This window comes from Festucalex cinctus, chromosome 16, assembly GCF_051991245.1.
Source record: "Festucalex cinctus isolate MCC-2025b chromosome 16, RoL_Fcin_1.0, whole genome shotgun sequence".
Lineage (NCBI taxonomy): Eukaryota > Metazoa > Chordata > Actinopteri > Syngnathiformes > Syngnathidae > Festucalex > Festucalex cinctus.
Window position 1 is genome coordinate 6,662,472 of NC_135426.1, and position 16,063 is coordinate 6,678,534.

Sequence of the window (16,063 nt, forward strand, 5' to 3'; positions counted from 1 at the left end):
ATGTTAGCATGTCACATTCGCACCAATGCTCACCTCAAAAAGCAGTTAATTCAGAGTGACTGTTGGAACAGTAGGGACTAGTCTGTTTGTTATGGCAAGCCACTGTTGTGGGTTTTAAAGTCACTTAGATATATTTCTGCTTTAATCGAGTGTTAGGCTTTTTCCAGCTTTTATTTTGTCGTTCTATGCAAGAATGACCAAAATGCAAAGCGAGTCTGTTGGACACAAACATGTTTTTTGGGTCATTCCAAATGCCCCTGATAAATAGGAAGCCCTTGCCCTTTGCCTCTGAGCGTCTGCACGCGTTCCAAGGGAGGCTTTAACCTGAATGTTGTAATGTCTCCGCTGTGGTCTTCTTTCTGCGGCGTGACCATCTGTTCAACTGGCTCGCTCCAAACACAAGCCAGCCTTTTGCACCTTCTCTCAATTTCTCTCATATTCTCTTCTTTTTCTTCCACTTATGTAAGGCATCTTCCTATTTGGCTGGCGCTTTTTCTACAAATGATCATTTATTATTTAGCCTTTTTTTTTCTTTTTTTTTGCCTTGCATTTGTGTCACTATTGATCCCGCTAAAAGAAGGGATGGAAGTGACATTAAAAACACACACACACACAGGAATTATGTAGTGGGGGAAAAATATCGCACACATTCACTTTTCTTCCCCAGCAGGCGGGCGGGCAAGCAGACAGACAGGGACCAAATTATCCCTGTTGCGTAGAGCATGAAATTAGCAAGTAACACAGTGTGGCAGCATTAGCATGGCTGTTAAAGAGATACTGTGACACTTTCAGCCTCTGAATCATGCTTCCTCTCCGTGCCTGCGATTTATCATGCAGGCAGCGGCTCCTTGTTGAGTGACCAGTACGTGAGGAAAAGTATGTCAAGCATGACATTTTTTTTTTTTTTTTGCATGGTTTTGCTTCTTTTGTCATATAAAGTAGTAGCTATACACACAGCATCATGTTCAACAAAATCAGTACAGTCTTACTTATTTGGATGAGACGCTGTATAAAATTTGGTAAATTGGATTTTATTGTATGGGGAAGTAAAATATATTTCTCATCCTAATGAGAAATGTTCTCGTCATGACGAGAAACTTTCATGTTCTCATGAATGTTTTCCCGTTTGAATGAGAAACTTTCTTATTAGGATGAGAAATGTCATTATCTGCAGCGGTAGCTTATTTAGCAGACAGTTAAGTTCAAATGTTTTAAATCTCTCAAACACAGCATAATAGTAACGTCTTGCAAGTCAAGTAGCATTGTAGGTAAAAGTAAAAAAAAACAAAAAAACAAAAAAAAAAACTTTTAAATGTACTCAAGTATGATTAGTTAAAAAGTACTCAATACTTTTTAAGGTGGTTGCTGTTGTGTTCTATTAAAAAAAAAAAAAAAGGGAAAGGTAGTGTAGGTTTCCTTATTGATGGAACACCTTTAATGGACTTTGGAAGCAAATTAATCATTTGTGGACATGAGGCTATTCCTGTTAGAAAAATAATGTGCAGTGTCGTGATTTAGATGTGTATCGCAGTAATAAAACCCACCAAATGCATTATTTTAGCTTTCTTCCCTTCCAGTTGATCAAAGTGCTTCGTATAGTTGAAGCATACTGAAGCAGTCTGCCAAAGAGAGCTTGCATGATTATTTACAATTTCAAATCAGCGTTTAGTTAAAATCCCTTTGCCTAAATGAACTCAACACCTTTGTGACATGACATTCCTGTCAGCAGAAATAATTCCACAGTTGAAAAAGTGCTTTCCCCACGTCAGCGTTTCTGACATTTTAATGTCCTTCCCGTGTAATTATTGCATCAGCGCTTGATCATCTTACATCACTTGAGCGCCGCCATCACCTTGTCTGTCGTCGGTTGGCGGGAATCTCAATGAAGCTCCATGTCGTGCCGGTTGCTTTTGGGAGATGTTGTGGATCCCGCCAGAGCCGACGCAGCAGTTTAAAGCCGCTGTAACATTGCAATAGTCCCGCATTCCCACTCATGTCTTTGTTTACTTTTGTTTTGCGAGCCTCGCACGCCGCGTTTCCCCTCAGCCTCTCGTTGTCCTCACCCACTTCCTCTCTCTCCGCTTTGATCAGCCAGTCTAACGCATCTCTCAGCCAATATGGCTGCCGCGACACGAGGGCCGATGGATCCGAGGTGTAACAACAGAGAGGGAGACGCGTGGAGTCACCTTGACTAGCAAGACAAACTTTATTTTGTAGTTCCTAATGGCAAGAATGTCATTGAAATGAAGCGGCGGTGGCGACGCGATAGGACAGTAGGGAGGGATCGTGTGTCAGGGAGAGAAATTGATGTGGAACGAGACAAAGAGTGATGGATGATACAAATGCGGCTAACATTTATTACTGTCAACATTAATCTGTTGGGATGTTAGGGCCTGATGTTTTGCCTTTGCATGTATTTTTGGACAATATATTTTTTGGCAAGAGTTATTGGAATGAAGCCCAGTTAATTTTCTTAAAATACCCATACCACTATTCATTCTTGAAACATGACCCTACCAATGCTTAGCACTGAACATCATGTGATTTTAGGCTGAACAATTCATCATATTCAAATTGATGTGACAATGTGGTAGAATGCAGTGTTCTTAATAAAAGGCTGCAATTTGGGAGGAGGGAAAAAACTCGTCTTAATTTTGGTCGGTTGGACAGCAGGCTTTATTTTTTTGTGTATATGTAGATGTTATGTATTCATTTATATAGTGTCTAAGTTCAGTGCTTAGGAAGTGCAGTTTACATATTTTGTTTTATTGTATCTGCTGCTTTTGTTATTTATTTATTGTTGTAACTGTCTTTGTTTTTTTATAAATGTAATTTTAACTTTATGTAGAGCAGCTGTGGTTGTTTTTGTTATATTTACGTACACCACACTTTGAAGTTGTGTTAGTGAATGCTAACAGTAAAAGACTCTGCAAGTCAAACTGTTCAGTAAATTAACAATTCGATCGAGATAAATACACTGTTTCATATTCATTTATGGTACATTTGCCTTTATTTTAGCATAAGCCTAACCCGCGAGGCCAAAACATTTATGTCTAATAAAACTGATATAGTTTATTGTTATGCAAATTTAGTGCTTGTTTGTTAAAAATGCACACAACCTTAAAATAATAATAATAAAAAAATAAATAAATGTCTATCAAATCACAATCACAATATTGAGGGAAAAATTTCAGATTTATATTTTTCAAAAATGATTCAGCTATAAAAGGATTTAAACAGTAACTTGATCAACCTATTAATACAAGCACGAGAGTTGTCACAAACAAATTCTATTGATTCTACCATTGATTAGACTGGTAATTGCCACCCACAAATCTGGCAAAATGTTGTCATTTTGGTCATCCGTTTACTCACCAAAATAGTTTTGGAGCCTTAAAACGACACAGCTATGGCATCCAACAGAAACATGTTACTTACATAGGTCAGTAGGGAATTTCAAAGACAGTTTTGGATTAGACATGGACGGACGAGCAATTGGTCTATTGCCAACTACTGGGTCTAGCAAGCATACTACAAAGCTTTTAAGATGTTTTTGCAGCGAGCGAGATAACAGTGGATTCCACTTGTATAGTCCAGAATAGTTTACCAGTGCCCTCAACCCTGAACACAAAAGCACCACTTGGGAAAAGAAAAGGAAATTAAAGCGACAAATCTTTTGGCCACTGATAAACATGGCACTGCCGACGTGTCACTCATATACTCACTCATCTGTGTTTGTGTTTGCACGCTCCTGTTGTTTGGACGCCAGCTGCCAGGTTAGACCAACAAGGCGGCATATATGAGTCGCGTTACGCCATGCTTGGCTGCTCGCAAACATCCCCTCAAACAGTGACTCTGTAGAGCAAAAGGCAAGACAAAAAGTGGTGGATTCTTCTTCCACCAAAATGAGGATAAGGTTGCTATCAAAGCACACGCTGCATGCGCATCAGCGTAGTAGTGCGTACACAAGAGGCACATGCATGAGCGCAATGGCACACTTGAATTCCCTGAATTTAGGAAAAGAAAAAAAAAAAGAATGCAGTAGCTAAACCTCCTTGACACGCATGCCAGAATTAGTTCAACACATCTTGCCATTTACGCTTTGAGTATTGGGAGTCATCCTGAAAGGGCCGCACACTTGTAAGTATTCACATTCAAAAACACGAGTAATTATCCTCCATGTGATGCGGCTCTGGAGGAAAATGAATAAGAACAAGGAACATCTCATCCTTTTTCTCTCTGCTACCCTAATTCCCCACTGCTTATACATATATAAAAAAGAAAAAAAAGTGGGCTGCCAAACATAATGTGGGGTTGAAATAAGAAGGCGTGCAAAGAAAAGAGGAATAGTCGCATCTGCATATTTTTTAAATCTGTCAGGAAATGTTCTTACCCTTTTTTGCTATCTTAATGGTTTATATGTGTAAAAATTGGAAGGAAGCATTTGTGATGAAACAGACGATATTTACTTCCTCCATATCGTTAAATCAACAGCAGCTTTTTCATCTTGTTCCCTCAAGGCTGAACCTGAGGGTTTCTCCCATTTCCATCTCTACGTCTGCGCAGCTTTCCTGGTGAGGTGGAGAAAAGAGATTCTCGAGGAGCGAGACTTTCAGGTAAAACAAAACAAAACAAAACAGCACATTTTGGCTGCTCTCTCACATAGCGCGGCGCTCAATAGTCTGTATATGGTGTGCGAGAAATCTACCAGGCTGTAATTGTGGAGTTGTTCATGGTCCACGTCCCTCTCCATTACCTCCATGGTCATTAACTGTAAGGTTCAGAAGTCATGGGTGCATTAGTGGATGGCGCTAGACAGCTGCCAGAAGGTGACTTTGCTGGCCTGCTCACCAGGAAACATGAGTCTTTAACTGCACTGGCACAGTACGACATCAGCTCACACGCGCGCGCACCGCCGGCGCTTATATTACAGTGGGATGTCCCAAAAGTGGTACAATCTGGAGTTCAATCTAAGATTTGCGGTAAAAAAAAAAAATGTTGCCAACAAAATCTGATAAATCCTGAGGCTTCAGATCTGTGAGAATCTACTGCGGGTTGCTCTTTCTGCAGCGTCTTCCATTATTCGTCCAACGGGCTTCTTCAAAAGAGATTTTGTAATGTGTCATATGCACTCACAAATGTTTGGGTCAAAAGTAACCCAAATTTGGTCAAAAAATAAAAAATGGACTTACCTAACTCTGTTGGTCATATATATATATATATATATATATATATATATATATATATATATATATACAGTGATACCTCGGCTGACGAACGCTTTAGCTCACGAACTTTTCGCCTCACGAACATTAAATTCGCGAGAATTTAGTCTCTGCTGACGAACTACTTTTCGGCGGACGAACCAAACCACGCGGTCAAACAGCACCACGGTGGCGGCCACGAGAAGCTGACGCACGCTCACGGCGTCCCAGTTCGTCACCCCCTTTCTTTTAGTGCGGACGCGGTTTGTGTTTGATAGACGTTTTGAGTGTACTTCTGCTATTATGGGACCGAAAAAGACCCCACCACAGGCTCGTGTTAAGCCTAATGCTTACCAGCGAGGGACGGCGATTCGGCGGCGCGTTTGCATTGTAGTCAATGGAGTTCGCGCCACTAAAAAAAAGCGAAAGTGCCATCACGTACCTCAAAAAAGGAGAAAATCGTGCCACGGCTGTTTAGTCCCAGGAAAGAGGTGAAAGTAGTTGGCGGTGCTCACTTTTTGTTGACTCGCTAAAGTGCTCCACTTCCTTGTCACCAAGGGACACACCTCCTCCGCTCCGGTGAGCACGAAAGTGCGAATGAGCGACAACCGTTCCATAAACACTACGCGGTGAAACGCTCGCGAATGAAGTAAGTCTACCATTGCTACTATCCTTAAGAACTACCATCACAAAGTAAAATAAAACGACTTTATTATACAGTACAATTTATTTCTTTAATTACAATACAATAGCACATTTATTATACATAAAATAAAGTATATTTTTGTGTAGTTTTAAGGCTTATTTAGTAGAAAATTATGTTTTATAGGGACCTGGGAACGGATTATTCTCATTTTAATGGTTTCTTATGGGAAATAAATGTTCGGAAGAAGAACTTTTCGGCTTACACACACTCTCTGGGAACCAATTAAGTTCGTGAGCCGAGGTATCACTGTATATATAAAACCCCAATTTTAGTTTTTGTTTTTTTTATTTTTCTAAATATGAAAAAAAAAAATCTTTTTTTTTTTTTTTTTTTTTTTTTTTTTTTTTGATGGTAGGTTATTTAACTCAAAAAAATGTACCAGTCCCTTTTTGACCCAACTGTTCATTATTGAGTGTCTTGTCAACTAGTATATTTTCTTCAATTGTGACAAATTAAAACTCAAAATATGGGCCCAAATCAATTAATTAAGTTGATATCGCCTTGCATATTAGAATGCGTGAGGATACCGATATTTATTTCATCATGATAAATTCAATCTGGAGTCCACCGACGCATCCGAGCACCTACACACCTTGTGCATCCCGCACAGTCATGGCGACAAGCTTGCATCCCGCACTGACTACCAAGTGGTTCACCAAGGGCAAAGTATCCATCTTCATAGACATGAGAGGGAAAATAAGAGTTGCACGCTGTGTCGAGGATCAGGGTATGAATAAGAGGGTGGAAAAGGGGAATGAAGATTATTATAGTTCAGAGCAATGAAGACAAAAAAATGTTTTTGAAAAGAAAATACAGCAAGCCAATATTTATCGTGGGGAGGCAGACCTGTAAATATCTCACCATATGAAACACTTTAAATGCATGAAAACCTACTTAAAGTATGTGCTATAGTGGAGGTGCAAACAATGAACTGCATTATCACAGGGTGTACATTCAGAAAGTACATATGGGAGAAGTAAACTATATTTCTGAAATAGCTAATAAAAGAACTCCGCAAGCACCAGTCGCAATAGCTGAACAGAAGTAAGAAAGAGACCGCAGCTGACCCGGTTTATTCTTACAAAGGCTTTTTCAAAGTACTTTATGATGTTACATTGAAGAGCTGATTACACACCAAGACGGACGCCGGCGGATGTCGGGAGTTTGGCGACATGGCATGGCAGTCGGCGTATCCGTCTCCGCTTTAACATCCGGTCTTGACCTCACTCCATTTTCAACTTTGTCTGGCTCATTTTGAGACCGCTGCTTTTTGTTCATTTCTATTTCACATTCATACCAAAGGCTATTAAATAGCGACCTGCAACAATGTGAACAATTTATAATTATTTCCTTATTAGTTAGACAGCACTCACAAGGTTATAGTCTGAAGGAAACTGCGTACGCTAGTGGGGATTTTTCCATCGCTTTTACTTCCTCATCAAATTTTAGCTTGCAAAAAAAAAAAAAAAAAAAAAAAGAGCCCCCAAAGGCGTATCTTCTAAACTGGCCTTTTCCTCAAAACACATTCAGCCAAATGTCATCATGGCATTTGACAATAAACTGCAAATGAGCTCTCTCTGCCCATTTGTTAATGTCTTCATGTCTGCTGTCTGCACTTAATGGAGCACAGATATGTGTGATACGGCGGCTCACTTTATCCATCAGTGAACCAATATGCAGGAAATACTGCACAATCTCCGCACAAATTGATCTCTGCAAAAGAACATTCGTTTTAAGTATTTTGGGCACAGATTAATGTCAGCGGGGGAGCCGAAATGTTAACGGTCCCTCTCTTCTCAGCTTTAGTGGTTTAATTCCCCGAGATTTCTGCCCCTGATCCACTGAGTGTGAGAGTTCAGACGTGGGCCTGGCAGGTGCTTAAGGGCCTGGTGAGCAACTTCTTATCAACTTGCACAGACCACTGCTGTCACATCTGCTTTCACTTTGCTTCTTCCACTTACACTCTTGCTGTTACTAATTTCTTCTCTCTTCTTAGATATGTTTCTGAAGCAGTATCTATTCTAGTAGAGCGGTGGTTCTTAACCTAGGTTCGATCGAACCCCAGATATGTGTTGAGTGAGTTTTTCCGCGGTTCGGTAGAGGTCAATACACGCACCCCCCGACTCAAATGTTTTGTGATGCTTGTACATCATTGGCTGCAGGTAATCACATTATATTGCTTGACCTGTTTGTGCTGCAGGGAAGTTGGCACGCTCAGTAGTCGACATATCACATGTATAACGGAATGTATATGGTGGTCCACAGGGTTCCATTATGGGCCTCTGCTGTTTTCATTTTATCTGCTGCCCCTTGGCTCCATCTTCAGAAAACAGTGGTGGTTGTTTTGAAATGTTGTTTTAAAATGAGTTGAATGATGGGAGTCAGCATCTTAACTGCATGATTTGCAATGGCAAGTTGAGCAATTCTAGTCCAGCACAACTAGGAAAACTAAATGATCACTTCGCTGCATGAGTCAAGGTGAAGAAAGCCAAAAAGCTAGATTAAATGAAAAGGATTCTCTTCCTGATCATTTTGTTCACCAGTTCAGACTTGAATTTGATTATGAATTTCCTCTGGCATATAGAAATGTTCTGCTGTTTGGTGGATATACCTTCAGGCAGGCATCTTATCCAACTGTATTTATTTGTACAGCGCTTTTAAAACAACACAATTGGCAAAAGTGCTGTTCTCTGCAGTGGGTTTTACAACAAAGAATAATAAATATGATCAGGCATGCCTATAAAAAAAAAAAAAAAAAACTAAAACCAACAGTTGTAACAATAAAAGTCCGTTTCAAACTGTTAAAAGACAAAGAGGAAAAGTGCATAATGAATTTCCATACTTGTCATAAAAGGAAGCATCTAATTCAGTGTTCTGCCTAAGTAGGCTGTCACAGAAAAGGAAAAAACAGCAAATAAACAGGGAGGGAGTTAAAGTAAGGTGAGAGATGACAAAAATAAATACCAATCTAGTTCAGGCCCAGCTGGTTTTGTGCCTCATTGGGCTGTCATAGAAATTTAAACAGTCATTTAAATGGAGAGAGCACGCTTTTATGAGCTCCAAAAATACAAAAGTCCAAGCTAATACAGCACTAACAAGTGCATTTGTAATATAACCAAAAAGTTTTCCATTTGAAGTACTAATTCACTTTTTTTTTTTCAAATCCCAGCATTTACTTGTATAACAGCGTCTAATTATTATTATTTTTTTTGAAAAGCCCATTTATAGCACTGCAGTCCTTCGCACTACATGAAGTATGTATGTAAGTGTGACCTAATAGTTTTCAATGAAAAATTGTAGAGCATCAACAGCGTGCGACGCTGTGTCCTCTAAGAGTGACTGATTGATTCACTTTAATGGTTTTAATTAACCGACAGGAAGAAAATCATTTAAAATGATAATTTGCCAGCGGTTATCAGGCGCTGTATGGCGAGTAAAGCGTGAACCTCCTCTGCCGTTTTTGGTGGGACTGGTTAAGCCGCTAAATGAAAAGCAGGAGGGTGGAGGCGGTTACTCCCCGAGCAATCCGCCCTCCGGCGTTCCGCACGGGCGAGCACGCTCCTGCTAACCGACGGCTTGGGACGCACGTCTGCTATAGCACACGCGCTCGTCATACCTTTTTCTCCTGTCACCGAACGCGGTGTACTCAAGAGACAGGAACAACCTTTACATGCCCATAAATAATGCTTCACATATTGGAGCATTTTATTTCCACTTGTCGCGCATATAAAGCACATGGAGTACCATTGAGGTGGGCTAGGGAGATGCTGACAGCTTTTAAAGGATCACGAGTACATAAACATTGCACACTGAGCTTTTCATGATGATTGGCATATTCCTCCTGAAAGTGGAAACTGCTTTTGAAAAACGGATAATTGAAGTGGTCCGAGTTTTAGGGCTTGTTTGACCTACTTGGAGCTGTAGAAGAAAGGAAAAAGGCAGTATTCTTACCCCGGTTTTTCACCGGATGCGGTTGCGGTGCGGTTGCGGTGCGGTTGCGGTGCGGTCCGGCGACGCAAGCAATTAGATTCCATTCATTCGAATGGTGCAGTTTACACCGCTTGCGGGTGCGTTGCGTGTCGACTGCGGAAGGCCTGCGGCGTGCCGCAAGCCTTCCGCAAGGATAGACCTATTTTCTATTTTTGCCGGACGCCGCAGCGGTAGGCCTCCGGCAAATGGCAAGCTAGCACAAAACACATCGAGCGGGACAGGAAGACCGAGGCAGTTTCAAAATAAATTTCCGGTTACCTTTCAGAATAAAACACTCGCCAGCTCCTATTTCGCAAGTTTTTCAGCAAAACGTGACGTGGGCGTCGCCGGGCCATGTGCTCATTCACGGTTTAGACACCAGCGAACATGGACGAGGAGAGGTTTATATTGGAGGTGGAAAACCACAAAATAATATATGACACGGCACATCCTTTTTATAAGGACTGTAATGTATTGTGAGTTTGATGTTCGTGATTGCTTGTTGTGCCCGTCTCGCTTGCTGTACTGAGCGGCAGCCGGACCCGGAAGACAGAAATAAAGAGTGGACCCGCACTGACCCGACTCTCGTTATTAATATACTTTACAAGGACAACCAAAAAAAGGATGCTGCATGGAATCTCATAGCAGAAGAAGAAGAAAAGGTTAAATCAAAAGAAGTCCACCTCTCTTTCTGCTTCTCTGTTGAGCACAGACTTTCTGTATGTTTGTCGTTGTGAAATGCCACATGATCGCGCGCGCGCGGTCCCGCGAGACACGTTGGGAAGTGGGCGGCGACGGAGCTGCCGGACCGCAGCTGTGCGGAGCCAGTGTGGATTGACAAAAAAATTGACCCGTCCGGAGCACGCAGTCAAGACGCACCGCACCGCACCGCACCGCAACCGCACCGCAACCGCATCCGGTGAAAACCTGGGGTTAAAAAAGAAAAAGAAATCCAGCTTTGTGTGGACGTTATTTTGCTAGATTCGCCTACGTGTTGTTGAAAGCCTTTCAATGAAAAAAGTTAGCAGTAGACATGGTAACATGTATGAAGCATTGATAAGAAATGTCAAAAGGTAGCTGGTTAAACCTCATTTCTATATCATTAAAGAAAATGTGCCTTATTTGTGTCGTCTTTCAACAACATGGCAGCTTCAACGGTGGGTTAAGGTGCCGCGTTAACAAACTGTCCAGGATTCAGGGACTTCATGGATTCTCGACTTGTTGCCTGGCAACTGCTCCTTCATGTGTGTGTTTTTTTTTTCTTTTTGTCTGAAGATGGAGCCAACAAGATACAAAGAACAGGTTTTAATTAGGCTGCTTCTTGGGACTTGCTGGGTGGCATTTGTTCACTTCAAACGGAGGACTTGGAGCTTTTGCGTTCTCATTCCTCTTGGCACTTTTGTGCTTCTTTAGCCCTGAAATGTTGCAGATACCTGCTTCGGGGGAACAAACATATTCCAATCATTTGTTTTTTTTTTGTCCTAACAAAACAAGACTCTATTTATATTCCTCCAAATAGCATATAAGCTGTCCTTTTCAGGCCAAAGCAGTGACAACGGAGAGGAAATAAAAAAAAAAAAGTCACTGCCACGGTTTTACCATAAAATAATAGTGTTCTGTTGTTTGCATTATATAATATGTTATAGTAGTTTTTAGATATTATATTCTAGTTAGTTTTTATTTCATTCATCTCTCTCTCTCTCTCTCTCTCTCTCTCTCTCTCTCTCTCTCTCTCTCTCTCTCTCTCTCTCTCTCTCTCTCTCTCTCTCTCTCTCTCTCTCTCTCTCTCTCTCTATATATATATATATATATATATATATATATATATATATATATATATATATATATATATATATATCCTCTCTGATAAACACCTAACCTTACCTGGTCTCCCCTAAACTATTTGAGTAACTGTAATATTTTGTGTCATAACAGACAATTAGAGGACAAGATCTACTGTATCTTCCAAATGAGCAGAGAATTGCCTCATTAGCTATTGGAATGACACATCCAGTTGGGCTTTTATCCACCTGCCTTTTCATGACTTGGCCCAGCCATTTTCACGCCCGCACCTCTCCCCGCGTGCCACATGCCCGACTCCTCTTTTAGCGCCCACTGTTTGCCAGAGGGCCCATTTAGTGTAATTATACGAGCTACAGAAAGCTAATGGCCCTGACAGAGCAGTGCCTATGCCCATTACACCTCAGGATGCCACAAAACACCATTACCAGCGCCGGCTACCTGGAGCTTGCGCATGCAGGTGACAGTCATGATGTGTGCGTGTCGTCTTCATGTAGATGTGCTAGGAAGGAGGTTAGAGGTGGAATGATGCATGTCAGAGAAAACAGTACACTTCTTACGGCTGTTGGTCACAAGTGCATGTCTTTTGAGTGTGTCTGTTTTTTTTTTTCTTCTTCTTTTTGCACAACACATCTGTCATCGTACCGCCATTAATTTCTCAGAGGAGTTTGCCGCTCACTGTTAGGCGACACCAAGGGGAATGACTGCGAGGCACCTTGAAAGGCTTAAAGCACTCATATCGTCACTTCACTTAGCACCGTTTCATCTTGCCAATGAAATGGCCCTTTTGGTTTGATTGGTTTATTTCATGTGGCATGTGATCAAGTAGTTTTGGCCGAGGTCTGCTGCGCTGCGTCTGAGCACTCCTTTTAACTGTACTTTTGAGCCCCTGTAGAAGGTGATACGGCCTTGAAACAAAGTCTCTACATTTTCTCACAAATGTGATTTCCAATTTAAATTATTACTGTTAGTTACTACCGTATTGCTGCTGTGTTACTGCCGCGTCACAGGCACTGTTTGGAGAGAAAAGCTAAGGTATATTATTAAACCTTTGAAAACTCTTTCTGTGTACCGTCTTTCTTTGTAAATATCTCATGTTTCAATGTGGGCACATGCAGCTTATAGTCAGGTGCGGCTCATGTATGTACAAAATGCTTTTTGCTTAAGAAATGTACTGGGATGCGGCTTATAATCAGGCGCGCTCTATAGTCCATAAATTAAGGTAGAAATAACGGTAGTTTGTTGTCATTATAGAATAACCTTTAGCCGTAATTAGCCAATTGTGTGAAAATCCCAAAATAAAGTACAAAATTGAAATATAACTGGACCAAAATAAAAAAATCAACAAAATAGCAGGACCGCAAACCCAGAACATTCATGGCTTAAAGCTAGGTATACACACATCGAGTTTTAACACATTAACCACTTTTTTTTTGTAAATGTGAGATGCTCCACACATGGCTATGAATAAGCATCTTGGTTGCGTTAAGTGTGTGTGATGCACTGTGGAAAAATAAAAATGTTCAAATTGCTTGTTTGTGTGTGTATGTTAAAAGATGGATGAAAGTTAATGCAGTACGTGTGAGTGAAACAGCGTAGTAGAATACAAAGATAGGTAGGCGAGATTCAGGTAGTAACATCAAAACATAAAAGCAAATGCAATAGCCTCTTCAAGTTAGAGCCTCAGCAACGACTATTGGCAATCTGCTTTCCCCCCAGTATCAATAGCCATTAACCACTTTAAGGCTTGCCAAGTGAAGGGGATGGCGAGCTAATTGCTTTTTTTTTTTTTGGTAACACGCTGTACAGTCGTGGTGGATCAATGTGTTTGGGGCTGTGGGATGAATGAATATCCATTCTTAAATAGCAGCAGGAAGCCACATGACATGTAACAGTCACATAATCAACACACAATTATTGTTTTGGCGATAAAGTATATTGCCGCGCTACCGCGTTTGTCTATGGGCCCCGATACCAACCGCCCTCCAAGACGTATGCAATTGAAGTCATTAACATCGCAGAAGCGATAGCCGGCAGATGGTAACCAGGCTGAAATATGGCCTATAATGAAGCTCCTCAATCACCATAGATGCCTTCGCATGCATACACAAAGCAGAACTTGATTAGACGGCAGGTCTAATCACATTGGTCAAATTATTATTATTATTATTATTATTATTATTATTATTATTATTATTATTATTATTACTTTTATTAGTTTTATTAATTTTAGTGGTACGGTGACAATTTTTGTTCTCTTTTGTCGTGATTTTTATATATATATATATATAATTCTTTTGAACCACAATTCAAAGGCAAGTTCAGATTTGTATTTATTTATTTATTTATTTATTTATTTATTTATTTATTTATTATTAAAGGGATTTTTGACTCATTGAACAGTTTTCAGCAGTGAAAAGTTCATATTTTGTACAGAATTTATTTGATAACTTCATTATTTTTCATGCACAATTAATACCTTTAAACAGTAATTTTTATACTTGCTGTTGACTGATGATGACATCACCTGTGCTGAGGAAGTAGGTAACGGCCAATCATGACTCTCCTGATTTTTGGGTTTGGGCAGTAAACTGAGCCATGATTGGTCGTTACCTACTTCCTCAGCACAGGTGATATCATAAGTCGATAGCACGTAGAAAAATGACTTTTTAAAGGTACTAATGGTACATGAAAAATAATGAAGTTACCACATTAATTATAGACAAAATATTAACTTTTTACTGCTGAAAATGTATCCCTTTAATTATTTGTTTTTATTTATTCATTTGTACTTTTATTTTTTTTGTTTTAGTTTGATTAGTTATGTCAATGAGTGTGTGTATGTGTGGTTCGAAACAACAAAAAGTGAAAAAAAAAGTGAAACACTATGAATACGGCTGCACAGGAGGTTTGCAAGCAAAATCAACTGAATGTGAATATTCGCTTTCATATCATCAAGTGGTTATGCAAGCTTTTTTCTTGAAATTTGCTGTGAGTGATGAAGAGTAAGCACCGAGCAGCCTTGGAGGAGGCCAAAACATGCTGTCTAGCCCCCAGGCTTCCAGGACCACTTGGGCAAGTCGTGGAATATTTCAAACATGAGGCATCCAGCACTTCTAATGTCTCCTGCATCCACTTTCTTCTATTTAAGACTCCCATTAACAACGCTCGAGTTGTCCTCAGTTTAATGTGCGCGGCAGGACGTCAGCGGGCCAGAACACTTTCTTTCTTCTTTAATTGTAAACGTTATGTATTATTTGCCACAGTTGTTGCGCTCATGTGAGGATGGGCATTAGCATAAATACTCGCTCCACACTCGGGTTATTTGGTTGCGTGTATGGGTGAGTGGTGAAAGCGGCGAGCGGACAGTGACGCGCCGTAGAATACCGATGAGCAAAAGGCCCGGCTGAAAGCCGATCAGGCGCCCTTTCTCTCCGTCGCCTTCCACTCTTTGCCCCAATTGCTCCCAACAGAAGGATCCCCTTAAAGTCAAGGTCCAAGTTTTCTTTGTGGATAAACAACAACTAACAACAACTAAGATCTCACCCTTTTAAAATAATTGCCTATGTTTTTTTTTTTGTTTTTTGTTTTTTAACTGAATCTCCTCATGATGCAAATGGTTCAATTTTTTTTGTTTCTTGAAAAGTCTGAAGAAAAAAAAGTGACTCAGGCGATTTATTTTAAGAAGGCATCACTATTAAAAATGTACTTTAGATTAGGAAGGGTGAGTCACTTGCAGTGAGAGTAATATACATACATTTGCTATTTGTTTGAACCAGAGGACTGCCCACACAAGAAATGAAGCAAAAGTGAGGCAGGAGAGGGCAGAGTCATGTCTACAATATGCGCTGAACCAAGAAAATGACAAAGGCCCCAATACGACTTGCAAAAATGTGCAACAAACAGCCTCCCGAAAAATGTCAACCTTTATCAATAGCTTAAAATATACCACAAATTATTCTCCTGAAACAGTACCAAATAATTTCAAACTTATCTTACATTACCCTTAGAAATAAATTGTTTACAAATGATTTAATTACAAAAAAAATACTGTAAATCACCAAAAGTGTATGACAAATTGCACGTGGCAAAAGCTAGTTAGGTACTTACCTAATTAGTTGGCTAAAAGTTAAACTACTGATTTAGTTGCTTTCCTGCTTAACAAGTAGCTAGCTTGTTATCAAGTTAGTCCATTTATTAGCTAGATCGTTAGTTAACTCAAATGTAATTTGTTATAGTAGTTGGTGGTTAATTTAGCTAGGTAGTTAGTTAGTCAGTTATCTACCTAGTGAGCGAGCTACTGATTGTAGTAGTTGGTTGGTTGGATGCCTGTTTGGTTTGCTAGGTAACAGCTAACTTGTTAGTAATGTTAGTCAGTCAGTTA

General features: G+C 40.2%; 1 protein-coding gene across 2 annotated transcripts in view; it reads left to right on the forward strand.

Annotated features, from left to right (window-relative positions):
- The window catches only part of tbc1d22a (TBC1 domain family, member 22a), an 81,580-nt gene that overhangs the window by 59,898 nt on the left and 5,619 nt on the right, over window positions 1-16,063 (forward strand). For both annotated transcript variants that reach the window (XM_077500985.1, XM_077500984.1), the window contains exon 13: window positions 4,521-4,616. In XM_077500985.1, the coding sequence (XP_077357111.1) occupies window positions 4,521-4,616 (96 nt within the window). The remainder of the gene's footprint in view (window positions 1-4,520; window positions 4,617-16,063) is intronic.